This window comes from Sinocyclocheilus grahami, unplaced genomic scaffold, assembly GCF_001515645.1.
Source record: "Sinocyclocheilus grahami isolate Dianchi unplaced genomic scaffold, SAMN03320097.WGS_v1.1 scaffold2.1, whole genome shotgun sequence".
Taxonomy (NCBI): domain Eukaryota; kingdom Metazoa; phylum Chordata; class Actinopteri; order Cypriniformes; family Cyprinidae; genus Sinocyclocheilus; species Sinocyclocheilus grahami.
The window spans coordinates 3,788,851-3,810,174 of record NW_015505181.1 but is presented as its reverse complement, the minus strand read 5'-3'; the positions used below and the strand labels follow the sequence as shown (position 1 = coordinate 3,810,174).

Here is a 21,324-nt window from a genome sequence, read left to right as displayed (position 1 = left end):
TGATATCGCAAAGTATGCGATTATGTTTTTATGCGCAGCTTGTCCGTGAAGCACAGCTCTTTGATCAGTAGGAAGTGCTGCTCCGTCTGAAATTCACTATGAGTTTTGCACCGTTTTGTCGGGGCTGAACACAGGCCTGGGGCAAGTTCAAACTCAAACCGGTGTGCACCGTTTTGCTACAGTTTCCGGTTTGAACGACATGTTTCCTGGAAATGGCAGGTAGCCTGATTGCTCCCCCAGCTGCACCTGCTTACCAACCAGGAGGGAAGTAGCATAAAAGCAGAGCACAACTCTCAACTGATGAGAATCCTTCTCTAGAGCATGATTTGTGTCCGGTCCGGTCCGTTGAAGCAGTGATGCATCCGTTGAGAATCTGTATGGTTGTTAACATTTTAACTCTTTGGTTTAAAATGCTGATGCTCTAGTTGCCCGTTCTTTAGTGAATGCCTTAGTCCTGCTAAACGTAAGCTAAGAGACCTGTTGCTCTGTTGTGACAGTGTCTTAAATTCTTTGCTATTTCTAAAATTGTTATTCATCTGGTTGTTTTTTTTCAATTTATGATTGGGAACTGTTTCATTTACATCAACCCGTTTTCTCCTGTTTTGTGGCTAGACCAGGAGTGAGTGTACATTCTGTTGTTGATTTTTGCTTTTCTTTGAGAGATTTAGTAAGGACCTAACTCCCTAGTTAAACTGAACTTTTGTTTGTTGTTTTGGTCTTGTCCCCTCCTGAAGCCTTTGTTTCCCTCCTAATTTATACTTTGTTTAAAAGAAACCCGGCTATACTTTGCTAGCCTGTAATAAATCTGTTAAAAAGAGATGTTGTGGTGGTGGTGGTGCTGTGGCAGGGCCCAGACAAATGCTCTTCAACCATTTTAATATTGTTACGTTCTGGAAGACAATCCCTAGACACTCCTAGGACGTAACACCTGGAGTGTTTGAAAAGAAGTTTATTCCACCGGTAATGTTCAACCTCGGAAAAAGGTGAGTTAGCCTCTAAAATTCAGTGCTGCCAATATTGTGAACTCTGAGTGGACTAAAACCATAGTTTTGATGCTGTTTGTTGTGATTCTGAGAAACTGTTTTATGTTAGTTTGTTAAACTGTTTTTTGGGGGATTTTTTTTTCTCAGAAATTCATGGTTTTTAAATTAACATTTGGAATCAAAATAAAACAGAAAATTGCATGAATGTTCCATTTTGTTAGCCCTTTTTTTTTATTTTTTTAGTTTAATAAATTGGAAAATAAAACCACTGATATAGATGTAACTTGGAAATTACACGTTTCATTCATCCAATTAAAATGTAGGGTAATGATTGACATCTATTTATTATTATTATTATTTTTTTTTTTTACTTGAGCCAATGAAAAATGAGTAATTTTCCCTAAACAATGTTTTCTATAATTTCTCAAATTAGTTTTGTTTTTGATTTAAAGCGTTTTTATACATTTTTATTAAAAGGAATTTAAATTTAATTGACTTAAAGAAATATACGTTGTGCCAGGTTTTATAAAACCGGGGGTATTCATACACTGACTTTTCATACTGTGCATTCCTAAACCTTGCTAATGTCTTCATTTTAATATTTTTGGTGTCGGTTATTGATTGGATGAATGCAGAATGTAACCTGTTTACATAAAGACTCATTATGTATGTTCACATATATAAATATATATATATATTGCCGACTTTACCGTAAAGTTGTTGCTGAATGAACTTTCGGACTACAAAGGGAAGAATGAAATGGTCTCTTCACTCCTATTGATACGCTTTCCATCGCCATTTTCCCCTTCAATGTTGAAATGACTGTCCAAAGCATGTGAATAGGAGACATGCCATTTGTTGTCTGTTGCTAAGCATCTAGCTGTAACATTCTAACACTGCAAAAACGGTGCTAACCCCAGGATTTAAAAAAAGCAGTGGTACCCTGCTAAAGTACGTGTGTGAAACATTTCTCTACCTGGGGTTAAATCAGGATTTAGAACAATGATAACCAGGGGTTAAGCTGCCACCTTTTGCTACGTGGTAAAATGTTGTGACTGCACACAATGTGCTTGCTGTTTCAGGATCAACCTCTCAGCGACAGGATTCAGGATGACAGATAGCACTAGGTGGATTTCCCAAGGGAACAACGCCACAGCTGACATACACAAGTCTCGGGTAACTCCACCACAATGTTCTTAACTTAAAAAAAAAAAACATTAACTCACACACTGACATCATGCATCTATACGATTCTTTGTCATGTGCATACCTTAAGAATTTAACTCTTGCACACCAGAAGAACTAATGGTAAGAGTAAAATGTGTGGAAGTTCACTATAGCATGTCTTGTTCCTGGCTAGGTAGCACTCTGAATGAATAGTAAATTAAGTATATTGTCCAGTTTTTGGCTTAGAATTTTTCAAGCATATGTAGTACCTCAGCCTTATTTGGTACAAGTGTCCTGTTGCTGGAACACAACTGAGCAGCTGCTGTGCAGAGTCAATCCTTCTTGAAATCAGCAGAGGGACAAATTTGGGCAGAGATTAAACCGAATCCATTCAAAATTATCCACTATTATAAGTCTCGAGCTCTGGAGGACGTGCAGAAGAGAATTTTATTTTTAATCTTTAGTTGAAGTCAGTTGAGGTGCGTTTTCATGCACAAGCCCTTCCCTTGAGGTATACATTAACTAGTGTATTAGCTATATTACAAAACGCTTAAGAAAACTTACATTTAGTTCTTGTATCCACAGGGTGGCAGTAGAGTTTCTGGGATCTGTGGCGGTTATTGTGGAAAATGCACTCCCTCCTCCAGCTCTGGACGTCTTGTTGACGTTTCATACATCAACGTCGCTAGTTGACGTTGTTACACTTGCATCAAGTGTACTGGTGAGGTCTGCTGACAAATGTCTAATTTAATATTATTATTATTTTTTTTTTTAAAAGAAAAATTCTATGTGTATGATTTTTCAAGTGCCATACAATTCACTTATGAGCCAAGTGTTGAATACCAGTATAGGTTCTTTGGCATCTATTTCACTGGGTTGTATTTATACACTACTGTTAAAAAGCTTATGGTTGTTTATTTATTTTTATGTTTTGAGAAATAAGTCTCTTAGACACCAAAGCGTCATTTATTTAATCAAAAATACAGCAAAAGTAATACTGTGAAAATGGTATTAAAATGTATAATGACTTTCCATTTTGATATTAAAATGTAATTTATTCCTGTGGTGGTAAAGCTGAATTTTCAGCAGTCATTACTCCATTCTTCAGTGTCACATGATCCTCAGAAATCATTCTAATATGCTGATTTGGTGCTCAAGAAACATCCATTATTATCAAAGTTTTTGGGGGATTTTGATGAACAAAAGAACAGCATTTGGGGAAATTGCAATGCTAACAGAATTTGTCTGTTAGCATTTTCTTTTGTTTTTAAAATTCCATTATATTTGAAGATATTAATTGCACGTAACTGCCATTTATTTATTTATCTTAATATTTTCTGTTATCAATTAATTCTAGAAAATTCCAGAGAAAGCAATAGAAGCAGAGTAAGCCTAAATGAATGAAGCATTGTCACAGTCCAGAACACAGTCTGTGTTTACCGTTGTTGACAAATGGAACGCGTTATGTCCAAGAAAGTGGAATTCTGACTATTCGGTGGTTTTCTTCTGTGTAAAGCACTAAGGATCATTTTAGTTATGAATAGGGTGTTTGACCAACTGTAGTTTCACCTAAGACTACTACAAGTTTGGTCTCAGACTAATCCATTTAACGGAATATGAAAGAAACGCTTACATGACCATTCAGAAATCAAAAGGTGTTTTTTTTTTTTTTTTTTTTTTTTTTTTTTCTAGTACCTCAGCCTTATTTGGTACAAGTGTCCTGTTGCTGGAACACAACTGAGCAGCTGCTGTGCAGAGTCAATCCTTCTTGAAATCAGCAGAGGGACAAATTTGGGCAGAGATTAAACCGAATCCATTCAAAATTATCCACTATTATAAGTCTCGAGCTCTGGAGGACGTGCAGAAGAGAATTTTATTTTTAATCTTTAGTTGAAGTCAGTTGAGGTGCGTTTTCATGCACAAGCCCTTCCCTTGAGGTATACATTAACTAGTGTATTAGCTATATTACAAAACGCTTAAGAAAACTTACATTTAGTTCTTGTATCCACAGGGTGGCAGTAGAGTTTCTGGGATCTGTGGCGGTTATTGTGGAAAATGCACTCCCTCCTCCAGCTCTGGACGTCTTGTTGACGTTTCATACATCAACGTCGCTAGTTGACGTTGTTACACTTGCATCAAGTGTACTGGTGAGGTCTGCTGACAAATGTCTAATTTAATTTTATTATTATTATTTTTTTTTTTAAAAGAAAAATTCTATGTGTATGATTTTTCAAGTGCCATACAATTCACTTATGAGCCAAGTGTTGAATACCAGTATAGGTTCTTTGGCATCTATTTCACTGGGTTGTATTTATACACTACTGTTAAAAAGCTTATGGTTGTTTATTTATTTTTATGTTTTGAGAAATAAGTCTCTTAGACACAAGCGTCATTTATTTAATCAAAAATACAGCAAAAGTAATACTGTGAAAATGGTATTAAAATGTATAATGACTTTCCATTTTGATATTAAAATGTAATTTATTCCTGTGGTGGTAAAGCTGAATTTTCAGCAGTCATTACTCCATTCTTCAGTGTCACATGATCCTCAGAAATCATTCTAATATGCTGATTTGGTGCTCAAGAAACATCCATTATTATCAAAGTTTTTGGGGGATTTTGATGAACAAAAGAACAGCATTTGGGGAAATTGCAATGCTAACAGAATTTGTCTGTTAGCATTTTCTTTTGTTTTTAAAATTCCATTATATTTGAAGATATTAATTGCACGTAACTGCCATTTATTTATTTATCTTAATATTTTCTGTTATCAATTAATTCTAGAAAATTCCAGAGAAAGCAATAGAAGCAGAGTAAGCCTAAATGAATGAAGCATTGTCACAGTCCAGAACACAGTCTGTGTTTACCGTTGTTGACAAATGGAACGCGTTATGTCCAAGAAAGTGGAATTCTGACTATTCGGTGGTTTTCTTCTGTGTAAAGCACTAAGGATCATTTTAGTTATGAATAGGGTGTTTGACCAACTGTAGTTTCACCTAAGACTACTACAAGTTTGGTCTCAGACTAATCCATTTAACGGAATATGAAAGAAACGCTTACATGACCATTCAGAAATCAAAAGGTGTTTTTTTTTTTTTTTTTTTTTTTTTTTTTTTTTTTTTTTAATTTGTAATTTGGTGCACTGTGATTAAGCAAAAAAAGTTGATTTGGCCCGTTAATGGTGACATTTCTTCTCATCCGGCCCTCACCCTAAAATGAGTTTGACACCCCTGATTTAAACAAATCTTTGAATGACTAATACACATTTCATTTCACAAACTTTGCAGACTTAGTCGAATCTAGTTGAGATCTTGTGAAGTGTGTGTGTATCCTGCACGATCGCGTGTTCTCTGCGTGACGGTTACTTACCAATTAATTTGATTAATATTTCACAATACTGTTTTACTATATTTTTAAAGTAAAACAACTGTTTTCAATATATTTTAAAATAAAATGTATTCCTGTGATGCAAAGCTGAATTTTCAGCATCCATTTCTTCAGTATCATGTGATCCTTTAGAAATCATTCTAATATGCTGATTTGATGCTTGAGAATTATTTTTTAAAATAAAATTTATAAATAGAAATTGTTTTTGTCTTTTGATCAATTAAAACTCCAAGCTTTTGAACAATAGTGTTATTCCTTTTTATGAATGGGATATTTGTTGGGAAAATTCAGTGATTCAAAAATATGCACATTAATATTGCACAATAAGATGATATACAGACTTTATATGTCATTAATTTAGATTAAGATGTGGTGTCTGGTAAGTTTTGTATGTACCTTTGTAGAACGACGTAAAGCTTATCTAGTGGTCACCAGTCTAAAGAAGGCTAGAGACCGGATGTGACCTTGATGTGTTCAGATGTATGTTCTGACAGAGCAAGAAACATCTCAATAGAAGAGTAGAGTTCAGATGAATATCTGAGAAGGGGAAAGAAGTTAAGTAAAAAGTGAGGAATTTGTTTTTGTAGGGTGCACGTTGGAATTAGATTAAGGGTTATGAAATGAATTAAGCTACAACAGGGCATTCTAAACGGGTTTTTTTTTTTTTTTTTTCTCTCTCCCCCCTGCACTCAGGAAAAAAAGGTACAAAACTGTCACTGGGGTGATGGCTTTCAAAGGTACTATGGACACTGTAGGTACATTTATGTACTTTTTTTTTTTTTTTTTTTTTTTTTTTTTTTTTTTAAAGGACTGCCATTGTGTATTTTTGTACTGTGTATTTATTAGGGTGATAATTCATTGGTACATTAAAATCTATTGGTCAAGTCACCTTTATTTGTATAGCGCTTTATACAATGATTTCCTAACGATGTTCCAGTTTTTTGGTGTTGCATTCATTAGCATTGAAAAATAAACCTAAAAAAAAAAAATATGTCTAATATGTGGCCTATAAACAACTGAAATTATGGGGAAATCGTCAAGCAACGCGCAAACTGTGTACAAGTTACGCCGTGAACGTCAGTCAATTCACTATAGTGAAAGTAAAAAGAACTGACGGAGCTTTCTTAGTGTCAAACAGGAAAATAATTTGCCAATAATGCAAGAAGGCAATAACAGTCATTTTTCCAGCTAATGTCAGTATTATTGATACCAGTATGATTGGTGCATTAGTGATAATAAATAAAAGTTAAAGTATTAAAAATGGCATTGAGTAATGCTGAATGCCTGAAGCCATTATTGTAATTTGTAAATTAATGTGTATCAAATCACTATATACCAGTTAATTTCTGGTGTGCATGTGACAAATTAGACATTTCCAGAGAAGTAATACATATTTCAAATGCGTTTTAAACCTTTTTATACAAAATAATATAATTTGTAAAAACGTCTTAAACTGTTTTTCAATCCATCTTTGTTACTGTAAAATAATACATTTCAGCTGAGCTGCTTAGTGGTGATTGGTTATGAGTTGTGTACAATTATGTATAACAGGTTGATTTGACGCAATAAATTTGTCTTGATAAAGTCTATGGTAGTCTTTGTTGTTCAAATATAATGCCTTGCAGATAAATTCCCTTTAATATGATGTGATGTTATTAATATGCGGGCAGATGCTTTCTTTATGCAAAATGTGAGTTTCTGTTTCGTCAATATAATTTCTATTGATTTTTGGGTAAGAAACCACTGGGCCTTGTGTTGTGAGGTGTTTTTTTTTTTTTTTTAATTTTATAAAGGTTCCTTTTGCTCAATGTGTTCAACATTTGTGTATCGTTTTTGGAGTCTTTTAATAGTTATTTAGTCTGAGGTGTTTAAAACTCTTGTGTGCCCTCTTTTGTATATTTGAGGCTTTGGAAGATTACATTTTACAGGTGAAGCACTCCAAACTCATTTAAGATAATGTTTACTGTCACCATGATGACACAAGCTTATTACACAACTTTCACTAAACGCCTGCAGGAGACACAGCTGAAACTCCGCTGGATTCAGTGTCACTGAACTTCCTCAATGGTGAACATCTTTGACAAAGACGGTCTTTGATTAAATCTATGAGCTAGTTAATATACCTGAATTCTTCTCAGGAAAAATAGAGTTCAGTAAATATTTGATAATGTTTATTAAAGTACAAGTTACCTTGTTTCTTCAGACTCATGTCTATTGAAACAGACTGCGTTAAGATTGGCCAGAGGAGATTCTGTGATTCAAAACTCATCGTATTGTTTCACAAACTTTTATTTACATTAGGTTAAAGGCGGACTATGGTAAAAGATGTCGTAGTGAATTCGGAGTGTGGTATTTACAGCTCTTTTTAGTCTTTTCTATCAGTTTTGTATGGTATTCACTGCACATACTCCTACACCGAAATACTGAGCTTGCTCTTTGAGCTCCACTCTGAAACCCCTGCAAGTGTCCTTTATTTGTTGATCTCCTTTTGCTCTAAGTGCATCTTACTAAACAAGAACAAAACAAAAAAAGAGATGAAACGCTTTGCCACTTTTAGAAGGACTTAAATTTGATGATTTTTATCAGTTCATGCATTAGCCTACTTGCGAATCAAACCAATGACCTAGGTGTTGCAAGCACTATGCTATAACATAAAATAGGCCTATCCCTTTTAAGTTTAAGCATCCAAACATTTTCAAAAGAATTATATCACCCATAGCCAATTTATAAATAAACGTTTTATTTAAAATGGTAAACAAGTTAGAATTTACCATCCACAAATTTGGGAACCAATATACACCGGTAATTGTAGTTTCAACATAGCCTATGTTACATATCAAGTGAAACCATTCACAAATTGATTTTTGTCTAAAAACAATTGTACACAGAGACTCAAAACTTACCTTTGAAACAATTACGCTATCTGTGGTTTATATAATTGCAATCAGAGAAAAGGTCTCACGCTTTAACACGAACGTACCTGACAATTAGCGGGTTAGTTCAACAAACCGCTGGCGTGCCCGGAAATGCAGTAGTTTTATTCACAAGCTCGCAGCAAAACTGATGGGACGGACTGAAAGAGCCGAGAGAGCGCGCAGGGATGAGAATTTCTACCAGTGCGCTCTCATATTGACTCGGTGACCCGTCTCACTACGCTTTGACATTCAGTTCCTCACGCTGTCATGTTTGCTCGAAGCCTTAAGAAGAGAAACTCCAGCCGGTCGGTGAGTAAAGTGGTACTGGGTGTTTGCATTTAACGACTTGTATTTTTACGCACTGTGACTTCACGCGCATCAGTGAGACATTCAAGTGGGGCTCTTTGTTGCGAGTTATTTGGACGGAAATGAAAAGGCTAGATGTGACGAAACGTGCGGACTGCAGGAGCCGCTCTGATGTGTGAAGTTATGAACAACAAACACTCAGTGCTCCATCAGACAGGTTTGATACCTCAGCCTGAAACGCCTGTTATCGGATTGGTGTTTGTTGTTGCAAAAAATGTGATGTTTTAAAGCTTTTTATTGTCAGATTAACAAGTTCATTTTTCTTAAGTGTGACATCAGTGTTGTGATGTGACAATATTTGAGCAGATGTGTTGCTGTGCGATCTGCATTGGGTGAGAACGTGTTTTACTACTTGGAGTGCCAAATGAAACAAACTGTCTTTTCTGGAATTTTTTTTTTTTTTTTAAGTTTGCGAAGCGTTTTATTCTTGTTCACAATTGTAACCTGTGCTTAGTTACTCTGTGAGAGTCAATAGCAAGTTGCAAACAATAAAATAACAATGCACTATTTTATGAGGCAGTTATTTGGGGGGAAAAAACCCTTTTAATGTAACTACAGGTGCATCTCAATAAATTGGAAAAGTTCATTTATTTCAGTAATTCAACTCAAATTGTGAAACTCGTGTATTAAATAAATTCAATGCACACAGACTTATTTACAATTTTCTCATTTGAATTGATCATTGAAGATGAAACAATGAACCACTGCACTGACATGATGTTTACATGTATTGTGATCATGATTTAAATAAATTACATTAATAATAAACCCTGTAAATATGATGTATATTAAATGTGGTAGTTTTATCTGTATTATTACTCATTTAACATGTTTCTTTTAATGGAGGTTTGATCTGGACACCATGCATCTTTTAGAAGGATGAACTGAAAATAAACAGCTCTAGACATGTGACTGTTTACACCTGCCATGTAAAATGTTATCAAGACATTAATTAACTCTTTTTAAACCCTTACAACTCAAATGTACATTTTGGTCACCTGTGGAATTAAATGTGTTAAACCTAAAATGAATTTGAGAAGTACTACAGTAAGTGAATGTGAGTTTTTTTTTTTTAGTAATAGCCTACCCTTTCCACAAAGCACTGCATAACTTAACTTTCTATGAAAAATAACTCTTGGCTTTCTACTCGACCTCTGCAGCCCACTGTGCTTGATTATCTAGAAAGAGGACAACCTTGTACCATGTGTGGAGAGCAGTGTCCTGGCTTCGTTCTGCATAAATGGAGGTGAGACCCCCATCTTGCAAGTTCTAAACATGTTTTTTATTCTAATTTTACTACATGATCCGGTATTACGTGGAGAATGAGATGTATTTTTACTTCATCTTGCTAGTCTGCTTTTGATCCTCACCGAGGTTTTTAATGTTAAAGTTGGCATTTTGTTGCCATATACGGTCAGTATTGGAGGGTATCAGCATTTCTAAGCTCTTGGAATGTTTAGTGGAAATTTACAGGTTCTTTGCCTTCAGATAGAGTCACTATAGAATATATGTAGAATCTGAATAGAGCTGACTGTGTGTGTCTGAGCCAGCAGGCAATTTGCAGGACCTGTATGTGCAAAGACAGCATACACTAAGCTAGCTATTCATGCATTCCAGGACATTCAGGCTTCATTTTTGCTTTGGTGAGACCAAAAGCCAATATATTGTTTCTGGCTCAGAAGTGAGATGAACTGATGTGCATGGATCACTCTGTGAAGCGGAGAGTATGATTGGTTAGAATTTGCTGAAATAAAAATGTAATGTATAGTAAGAATATGAATAAGTAAGATAAATGCTTCTGGTTTCATCCCATCTAATAACAAAATTAACAAAATCATATTAAAATCAATTACTTAAAGTAGTGTTTCTTAACGGGGGCGTTCTGAGAGCATCGGGGGGCGCTGGAAGCAATATTTGTGAAAGGGGGGTGCTGAGGTGTTCTTGGGGGTGCGTTTGGTTAAGGCGAGTTTACACCAAAGATGTATGAGCTAAAACTTGCAAAAGAAAATGGTCTGGCACATCTTAATGTTTGTTTGTAATGAGAGTGCATGAGAGTGGAGCGCGGCAGGCAAAGAACGCGGCATCCGTTTATGTAGCGCTCGCGTTCAGATACTGAACCACTTATTATAATCAGGATCTGTGTGCTTTGACGCAACGTGTCGCACTTGGTGTAGTAGTGTTAGTTAGGGTAAGCCGCTAGTTTACACCAGTACTACCGCTTCTAAACTATAATTTCCATAGCTTTCTGTTGCGCATCTGCCAGACTTCCAGTGAAAACAATAGCAAACATTTAGACACGTTAAAGCATAGTATGCTTTTTTTCTTGTTTAGAAAAATTAATATGAATGCTTTTTGTTTGCTGTTTGGCTGTGGTTGGTTTGAATGCCACATTTCAAGAGTTTATTCAACGCTCATAAATATAGCCTAATTTTTGTTCACGTGGCTTTTTTTGCTCCTTGGGAAACTAATGATAATGGTATTTCAAGTCCAGTCAAATCAAATATGTCATGTGGCATTCAATGACATTTTTTTTATTTATTTTTGTGCTACTGTGGGCTGTTATATATGGGTTAAAATACATGCTTTTAAAATAGGTTAATATTGCGAATAAAATATAGCCTATAATATACACTACCATTCAAAAAAAAAAAAAAAGGGCCAAAAAATTTTTTTCTACTGTGGGCTGTTATATATGGGTTAAAATACATGCTTTTAAAATAGGTTAATATTGCGAATAAAATATAGCCTATAATATACACTACCATTCAAAAAAAAAAAAAAAAGGTCAGTAAGATTTTTTTATTGGTTTTGAAACAAATCTCTTCTGCTCAGCAATGTTGCATTTATTTGATAAAAAAAACAGCAAACAGTACATCTACAATTTGAAAGAACTGCTTTATTTTTTCTTTTATTTCTGTTTTCCTCTCATGCTAAAGCTCAATTACTCCAGCTTTCAGTGTCACATGATCCTTCAGAAATCATGCTAATTGCTGCTCAAAAAACATTTCTTCTTATTAGCTGGCACACCACACTGACAAAAAAAGCAAGATTTGAAATTTAATGGACTAATGAAGATATAAATCAGGACAGCACTAAAATATTAAAGGGGTCACATGATGCTGCTAAAAATAACATTATTTGGTGTAATGAAATCCATAATTTTCTGAAGACAGTCGGTTTCCTTCAGAAATACAGTAATATAAAAACACCGCACCGGGTTTCGACTTTTGACATGTGCAGTGCTCATGCTTATTCAACGAAGTCAAAGCCTTTTGGAAAATCTGTTTGTGGCGGTCAGTTTTGATATTGTGGCGGGCCGCCACAAATAAATCAATGTATGGGAAACACTGATCTAAATATTACAAATTAAAATGAAACTTACCTGCTTGAACTCTTTCATTTGATCTGGGTGTCTTTAAAGTGTTTTGTTAGTTTGTGTTTCCTCGTTCTGATGTCACCACGTCTCAGTGCTTTTAAGAAGAGAGCGCATCTGCACACCTTTCTGCACACCTTTCGGATAGCGCATCAAGAACCGGGTTGACCGGGTACTTGGTACCACCGGTACTTAAAAAACACCTGGTACCATAACGTTTAAATTTTTTTAGTACCGACTTGGTACCGAAGTACCGGGTCTTTTGACAACATTGTCGTAAGATATGAAATGGATGGTGGCAGTAGGAATTAAAAGATTTTGGTCTTTTCATGTTCAACTAGATAGGACCTCTACTTTTATGCCTTCCTAAAAAAGTCTAAATGAATTGACGTGCCAAATAGGGACCTTGCCTAAAAGCAGTGGGGTAGAACAGGGGTCTTATGAATTGATGAAAATTAAAAAGCCATGCATCAACATTCCAACACTTTTAACATTTGCAATGCCTAAAATGTCCTTAAATATTCATAAATCTCTAAATATTAATGCGCTGGAGTCTATTTTCCCTGCTTCTCCACCATTGTATAAAACCAAAAAGGGGTGTCCTGGGGTGTGAACAGTATTGTCTATTCAAGGATTTTTGTATTAGTAACTCCTATACTCAAGAAAACAAGTAGTTTAACCACTGGACAGATTTTGCAGTTTGCTGCTGGTTTATTCTGGTGACCATATTACGGGATTAAAATGATTTTACTTTAGTTTTTTTTTTTTAAAACAATGAGCACTTTTGAGGAAGAACTAGACTGGATCTAGAGTTTACCAGGTTAGTAGCATTAGATCTTCGAATGCTCCGTTTTTCTTGAGGGATTTTAGTAGCAGGTTAATTATCCAAGTCAGTTATTGTGATCAAATCAAATTAAGATTAACTCACTCCTAAATGACATGGAAATCAAAATTACCTGTGGTTGGTCTCTTTTCATGGCATAGTTTTTGGCTAGAATAAACTGCATTGTGGACCAGACATTATACCTATAGTCAGAAGTCTGTCTATGTGAAACTTGTGCTAGTTAACTCAAATTAAATCCATCAGGTTGTATTGGGCATGTTATGTAGAAGGATGTAACCAAGATGGTAGCATGTGTAACACGATGAGTTGAATAATTTATGAGAGCCGTTGGCTTGATTGATTTCTTTGTGTTAATGAGCCTCATTACTGCCCCTATTACTATCAGTGCTTTGAGTATATGCAATCTGATCAGCCAGTTTATATGACCCACTTATTCAGGTTGGTATGAAGCTCTAGGGTGCAGATAGATACTCATTCATAATGATCAAAGGCCTGTTTTCATTGTCATTGTTTACATCTGTTTGTTTTTGCAAATGGTGAAATATAAAGATTTTTTTTTCAGTTTAATTGGTGTTCATTTAAAAGATTTGTTAATTAAATTATCTAAAATATAAAGCACTTAAAAGCTGAACTTTGAGTCTATTCATCATGAAATATTTATGTACAGTCCTTTATTGTTGACAAGGTTTAATATGTGTGTAAATGTTCCGTTTAAAATAATTGTTAGAGAGCCAGCAAAACTGATCAACTAGTTTTTTCTTGATTAAGCATGAACCTCAGCATAAACAAAAAGTTATATTTATGCTTGAAACATAAAAAAACCTAAATCAAAACTTATTCTCTGAAAACCTTAATATGCTATGAAGATCTTAATATTATATACAATTTTGCTTCTAAAGCAAAAGACCTGGTTTTAAGTATATGTAAATATGAAAACCAAGACAAAATACTGATTAAAATTATTTTTGCAGTGTATAAAATGTCTCTAAAGTCAGTTGTCGCTGCATTGAGAGCTGCTGACTCTGTCCTCCTAGTAACCTGTTCCGATCTGCATATCAGGGTCTTTCAGTGTCTTAACAAGCGGCCCAGCCAAACCAATCTTTCAGGGCGGTCTAGCACATTGAATGGGCCTTTAAAGTGGAGTCTCCTTTTCAGTCAGTCAGGAGGAGGAGAAAAAGAGAGGGAAACCCTGCTCTTCAGACATATACAAAGAGGGCAAGATAGCATAACAACTGGGCCTTTTTTAGATTAACATGGTCCTACAGAGCTGCTAAAACACTTTCACCTCTAATGGAATGAAATCACTGTATCTGCTCCAAGTGTGCTTTGAAGTGCTAACCAGGAGCGTTTATGTTGCCTGCTAACGGTTAGTCCACTCATCAACTAAATGAGCTGGGGTTTTGTTGTTTGTGGTCATTTGGGGTTATTTTGAACAAAGATTGATATTTTGGGGCCTGTGTAAATAGATGGGCTGCACTATAGTCATGCAGATGATTCACAGGCTGACCATTCAGATTCAGACAGTGCTTTGACTGGGGGTTGGGATGACTGCGTGTGTATGTGGTTAACTTTGAATGGGTGTAATGATAGGGTCGTTTGTTTGCCATTGTGGTCACGGAAACAGTGGGGTGGGTCACATGCATGCAGACTGAGGCCCACTGGATACACAAATCACAGCTCAGTGCTGGTGAAAGTAGCCATGGGTATCAGAAACCAAGATGCGTTCAGGTTAATATCTAACTCGAAACTTAACTATTTTGTATGGGTTTGGACTTTTTGGACAAACTTTTGAATAGTAGTATATACACCTTATGTATTTCTATCTTTACACACATACTTCTGATTGTAAAGCTTACATATATCTGTATTTATTTACAGTTTTTGTCTCTATAATAAATATAAGACAAAGCTTGGCCTTATTTCCACCATTTATTTATTTTTTATCTTATTAACCTGTTATTTGATATTCTTCAAAATTGACCTTAGGCTGTAAAACACAACCAGGTAACCACTTCATCATTTTAGAAAAAAAAAACCTCAAATAGTTGCTAACATTGTTCAATATGTCTTACATTTAGCACACCAAATTTATATATTCACTTTCACCATAGCGCACACATACCACTTTATACCAGTAATTGCTGCTTTGCTGCACAATTGCCTTTTACAAGTAGACTTTGACTGGACAAGACTGACGTAAGAGGCCATGCCTTAACATCAGTGATAGTGCTAATTTATGGAGAGCTTCTCTGGCATGAGGAGTTTCGTATCAAGAGGTTTCCTTTTGAAAAGATGCATTTGAACACGCATTTGTGTCACAGGAAGAAAAGAACATCTCTAGGGTTTGGTTTTATTGCACCTTCATATTTTACACCTAGCAGATGCTCAATAGGGCTGGAGTGGGTGTAACTGGAGAATGTTTTTATCCCTTTGTCTCTGAAGCTGTAGAGCTAATGATTACAGAGGAGTGCGTATGTGTGCCAGCTTTTGGGTACTCCATCTCTACCATGGTGAGCTTGGTTTTCACTACCCCATTATAATGTGTGTAAAAGAAAGAGAACACATGATGACGGGATGGAGCCTGTTACTGGTGTCACATTGCCTTCGATTCACTCTTTTTCTTTCTTTTCAGCATGCTTTATTGTAGTTATGTCATCATATGGATCTTTGTTAACAAAATAATGTTTTTCACCAGTCTTGTCCTGTCATACAAAGCATTGAGCCTGCTGATGTAATTACCAGTGCTGTTAAATTACAGTCTGTCATTTAAAAGTTTAGACATGTTTTGTTGCATTTTGTTTTACGTCATTCACAAAAATAATTGCCAAATGACTCAGTCAATCAAATGCCACTCAGCAGAACCTTGGCTAACTCAACAAACTGAGGTGAAGTTGATTATGCAAGTACATTCAAATGCCATTGCGCTTGAAGACAGTGATTACTCATTATTAAGCTTTTGAAATTGTATTCGTGTTTTTTTGTAATCGGAGAGAGATTTAAAGTTAAGCCAAATGAAAATACACAGTATTAATGATGTAAAGTGACTCCTTGTCCTTTTTTAAACTCTTTTGGTCTACACTTCATGCATGATTCAGACTTCATCTCTCAGCACTGGTGGCTCAGTAATCTCTTGTTTGCTCTCATCAATGAAGGGCATATTTCAGTCTTTGGTCAACGTCATGGTCTAATAGAGAACAGCTGGATTTCCTTCTGTTAACATTATGTAGATTATTCCTTTCAAGTTTTTATTTTTATTTTAGTTCATGGTCAACATGCCACACCACAGACTGGATCTGACAACAGTCCTTATTACGTCAAGATGCCTGTGACCATGCTTATACCTGGTTCTAACATGTCTCCTGTGACCAGTGGTGCTCAGATTTCATTGAGGGTCTTGTGAATGATTGTCTGAATCACTTATCACTTTAGTGTGTTTTACTACAGATTGATAGTACAAAAAAAGGAAAAAACTAAATGGGTGGATGGTTGAATAGGTAGATGGAAAGATAGACAGATAGATCAAGGGACAGATAGATAAATAGATGGACGGACAGATAGCTGAACATTCAGATAGACAGTTAGATGGACAGACAGATATAAATACAGACAGACAAATCGATAGAAAAGTGGATGGATAGACCGATGCATAGATGACAGATAATCAGTTAGATGGATAGATAGATGGATGGATAGACAGACAGACAGATCAATGGATAGATATGTGGAGGAATGGACAGACTGATGGAACAATGATGGATGGATGGATGAATAGATAGATTGGTGGACAGACTGATGGATGGAGAGATGATAGATGGATAGCTAGATGGAAGGAGAGACAGACAGATCTATGGATAGATATGGAGATGGATGGGTAGATAGATAGATAGATAGATAGATTGGTGGAGAGATGATAGATGGATAGCTAGATGGAAAGAGAGACAGACAGATCTATGGATAGATATGGAGATGGATGGGTAGATAGATAGATAGATAGATTGGTGGAGAGATGATAGATGGATGGATGGATAGACAGAGACAGACAGACAGATCAATGTATAGATATGTGGAGGAATGGACAGATTGATGGAACAAGGATGGATGGATGGATGGATAGATTGGTGGATAGACTGATGGATGGAGAGATGATAGATTGATAGATAGATGGAAGGATAGACAGACAGATCTATGGATAGATATGTGGATGAATGGAGATGGATGGATAGATAGATAGATTGGTGGAGAGATGATAGATGGATAGATAGATGGACACAGATTAAAAAGATGGATAGACGGATGGATAGACTGACAGGTAGACAAATGGACGTACAGATAAATGGATGGATAGATAGATACATGTACAGATAGGTAGACCGAAGACAGAAGAGATGTGAAATGTGGCATGAAATTAAATGGATGAAATTAGTTATTCTACTGCAAAGACTAGTGATGTGTACAAACAGAGGGCAGCAGTGCAGTTGGTGGAAGAGATCAGAGATTATAGCTGCTGGCAGTGAGCTGTGTGTGTCTGTTTGTGTGTATATGAGAAGATTGATAACGCCTTATTCTCTCTTTGTCCCTGAGCTCAGGGTCAGTTGTCTGTTTGGTCTGACCAGACCAGCTACAGCTGCTAAACACCCAGATTATGTCTTCATCACCTCAGCTAATTTACTTACACAAGAGCCTCAAAGTGCCACTGGAATCCACACCCAGCTAAGTGATAGAATAAATGCATGGAATGTATGTGTCAAATGCTACATTAAAAATACATTTAGTCCTTATTTGGCCTTTTGTCTTCCATCTCCTGCAGCTTGCATTAAAGGCGCAGTTCTGAAAGCTCTTTAAACATACTTTCCCCTCAATACCCACGTATTAAACAACAAACAGCACTAATTTTATATATCATTAGATCACAACTGCACAGGGGTTCAAACCTTGAATAGCATGAAATTTCGCCATGCAAACATAATACCAGCTGCCATAAATGAACTGTTTTAAATGTAGGACCACAAGGGTCATGTCTATTCAAACTGGATGTTTTTTTTAAAAGCATTAAATTAAAAGTTGTAATTTTCAGAGATTATGCCTATTTCATCATGTGTCAAAGCTGCTCTTTTTCACAAAGAAATAAAAAGATGAAATATAATGTATGTATGAATACACTACTGGTCAAAAGTTTGGAATAATTCATATTTCTTTAATGTTTTTGAAAGAAGTCTCTTATGTTTACCTTTTTTTTTTTTTTTGCATTTATTTGATCTGCATTACCTATATAAGTATAATAAAACGGTAATATTGTGAAATATTATTACAATTTAAATGAACTCTTTTGAAATGTAATTTATTCCTGTAATGACAAAGCTGAATTTTCAGCAGCCATTACTTCATACTTCAGTGTCACATGATCTATCAGAAATCATTCTAATATGCCCCCCCAACACACACTTTTAATATCACGTAAATTAGTCCCCCACACTTTTTCAGGCAAGTGTGTTCGCATAGAGGTTTTCAAGAGCCGGTGTGAATAAATATAGATTTAAATTCAAAGAGACAGGATAGTCTGTGCATGATCTGATATTTTATTCGGACCCAGAATAAGGCGAGATGAACATCACAGAGCGCTAAACATTCCGTGCAGTGTATGTTTCATTCATACTCAAAGCCGGAGGGCATTCTCGCGCAGAAAGTCGTATGAGGAAATTCCTGATATATACAAAAGCGAGCTATCTCTGTATGAAAACAGTTGTTTTCAGAAAAACAGAAACGTTTGGAAACATGAAGACATTAAACATACGATTGCGACAATATGGTTTATACCCCTTCAACCTTTGCAGAAATGTTGACAGCACTCATACGTCTATTTCCCAAACACAACCTCTGGATATGACGCTGAGCACGTGTACTCAACTTCTTTGGTCGACCATGGCGAGGCCTGTTCTGAGTGGAACCTGTCCTGTTAAACCGCTGTATGGTCTTGGCCACCGTGCTGCAGCTCAGTTTCAGGGTCTTGGCAATCTTCTTATAGCCTACGCCATCTTTATGTAGAGCAACAATTCTTTTTTTCAGATCCTCAGAGAGTTCTTTGCCACGAGGTGCCATGTTGAACTTCCAGTGACCAGTATGAGAGAGTGAGAGCGATAACACCAAATTTAACACACCTGCTCCCCATTCACACCTGAGACCTTGTAACACTAATGAGTCACATGACACCGGGGAGAGAAAATGGCTAATTGGGCCCAATTTGGACATTTTCACTTAGGGGTGTACTCACTTTTGTGGCCAGCGGTTTAGTCATTAATGGCTGTGTGTTGAGTTATTTTGAAAATTTACATTGTTATGCAAGCTGTACACTCACTACTTTACATTGTAGCAAAGTGTCATTTCTTCAGTGTTGTCACATGAAAAGGTATAATAAAATATTTACAAAAATGTGAGGGGTGTACTCACTTCTGTGAGATACTGTGTGTATGTATATGTATATGTATATATATATATATATATATATAAAACATTTCTGTCTCCCTCACTTTTGAAATGATGGCTACACCCCTGATAGGAATGAAAGGCTCTTTGAATGCCCCCCCCCTCTCTCTCTCGCTCTCTCACATACACACACACTTTGTCATCTGTCTCTCACTTACATGGAGAACTTTTACACCACCTCTGCAGTAGTGTGGGTTGTTCTTGAGGCTGCAAATTGAAACTTTTATTGATCTCAACTTGTTCTGTCTCTTCTCTACTCTATACCATCACTGTCTTTTCTCTCCTAACCTCTCAGATGGCTGTCATTCATTAAAAACTGAATCTGTGTGCAAACTGCTCTGTTGTGAATGAGCTTTAAATTGATGCATGTGACTAACACTGCTGCTGGAATCCTGCTGGAAAACGTGATTTTATCACGGCTGTGAGGTCAGGACCAATTGCAGCAATATTAGTGAAATAAAAATGACAGAATTGAAAGGCTATCTTTTAAACACATAAACAATATAATTAAAGTTACATTTATTAAAATGTCTTGTTGAAAACTGTGCTTGACTTAACAGCTACATTTTAGTAAGGATGATTTAACAAATTCTGACTATTTTATATACTTTACATTTGTATACTATAAAAGTTATTAGTATTAAATGCATTTGAAAAATAAAATTTCTCTATAACCACACATTTCCATTTAGTTTAATGGAGTCTATGAAAATTAAAAAAATATGTGTTGTGATACACTTTAGAATAAATTACCAGATAGATGGTTGTTGTCCCTGAAATATTTGGTTACTGTAACTTTATTTTGTCAACAGAGGGCACCATTGCATTTGATTAGTAGTTCTACGTACAGAACCTTGGATGCTATTCTTAATAAAAGAACACATTTAAAACTTGACAAACTAGTGTTGGGGCCAAAATCAGCTTTTGTTTTAGATCAGTTTTGTTTTAATGCTGATGAACTGACAGTTCACCTAATCATACATATCTGTAGTTACCACTTTAATTGCCTGGGTGAACATAAATATGAGTTCTAAGGAATAGAAGAGGGAATGCGCAGATTTATCTGAATAAAAACGTGTCTCTCTGTGACAGAATAAATCTCAGCCTAAGAAGGTGAAGAGAGAATTAATATGTAAATTACAGCTCACCCTGTATGTCCCTATATGCATGCATTTTAGCATGTGTATGCGTATGCATATGAACTGCTCAGCATTTCACGGATGACAGGAAAGCAGTCAAGGCCTTTCTGCCACTGCCTATCATTCCATCTAAAAGGAAAGCACAGGAAATAGCTCTTAATAGAAGAGCTGAAGCAGTTGCAATTTCCTCTGATCACAGAACAGGCGCTCTCATGTGAGTCTAACTCGCACGTACACACACTCAAATGCACGTTTTGCCTTTTATCTGAACTGAACAGGATCTTATTAATCCTGTACATTGATAACCTACGTAGTGTACTAATACATTAGAAACTGTAAGTGCATATCACTCACCTTAGAGAATTATATCAGTATAAAGGCATTTTCATTAAAGGATGTGTATTATTATAGGAAAGACAATTGGACTGAATACATCCACACTTTTGTGAATTTAGCCAAGAGTAGCTAAATGGAAGGAACATTTTCACAAATGTAAGAAGCAACTCTCATTCTGTCTTTTTCTCAGTGAGTCACATAAAGAGAAGTGTTTCTAGGCGCCGGTTTCCAGGGTGATGGGACTATTCACACTCCTTTGGTGCTGTGACAACCACACTAGAAGGCAAACGAATGAGGGTGAGAGTGGTCAAAAATCAAACACGACACCCCCGAG

General features: G+C 36.0%; 1 protein-coding gene and 1 long non-coding RNA gene across 3 annotated transcripts in view; both read left to right on the top strand.

Moving 5' to 3' along the window:
- Nucleotides 1-326: 326 nt before the first annotated feature.
- Nucleotides 327-2,870, top strand: LOC107551263 (uncharacterized). 2 transcript variants are annotated; one of them, XR_001604748.1, is made up of 4 exons: nucleotides 327-463; nucleotides 898-983; nucleotides 2,066-2,159; nucleotides 2,736-2,870. It is a non-coding gene; the product is annotated as an uncharacterized lncRNA (long non-coding RNA). The 2 variants fall into 2 exon arrangements; XR_001604751.1 differs by having other exon boundaries at nucleotides 848-983.
- A 5,771-nt stretch (nucleotides 2,871-8,641) lies between these two features.
- The window catches only part of LOC107551119 (prickle-like protein 2), a 94,155-nt gene continuing 81,472 nt past the window's right edge, over nucleotides 8,642-21,324 (top strand). Inside the window, exons 1-2 of the mRNA XM_016232649.1 lie at nucleotides 8,642-8,761; nucleotides 9,979-10,064. Coding sequence (XP_016088135.1) covers nucleotides 8,720-8,761; nucleotides 9,979-10,064 — 128 coding nt within the window. The 5' untranslated portion in view covers nucleotides 8,642-8,719. The remainder of the gene's footprint in view (nucleotides 8,762-9,978; nucleotides 10,065-21,324) is intronic.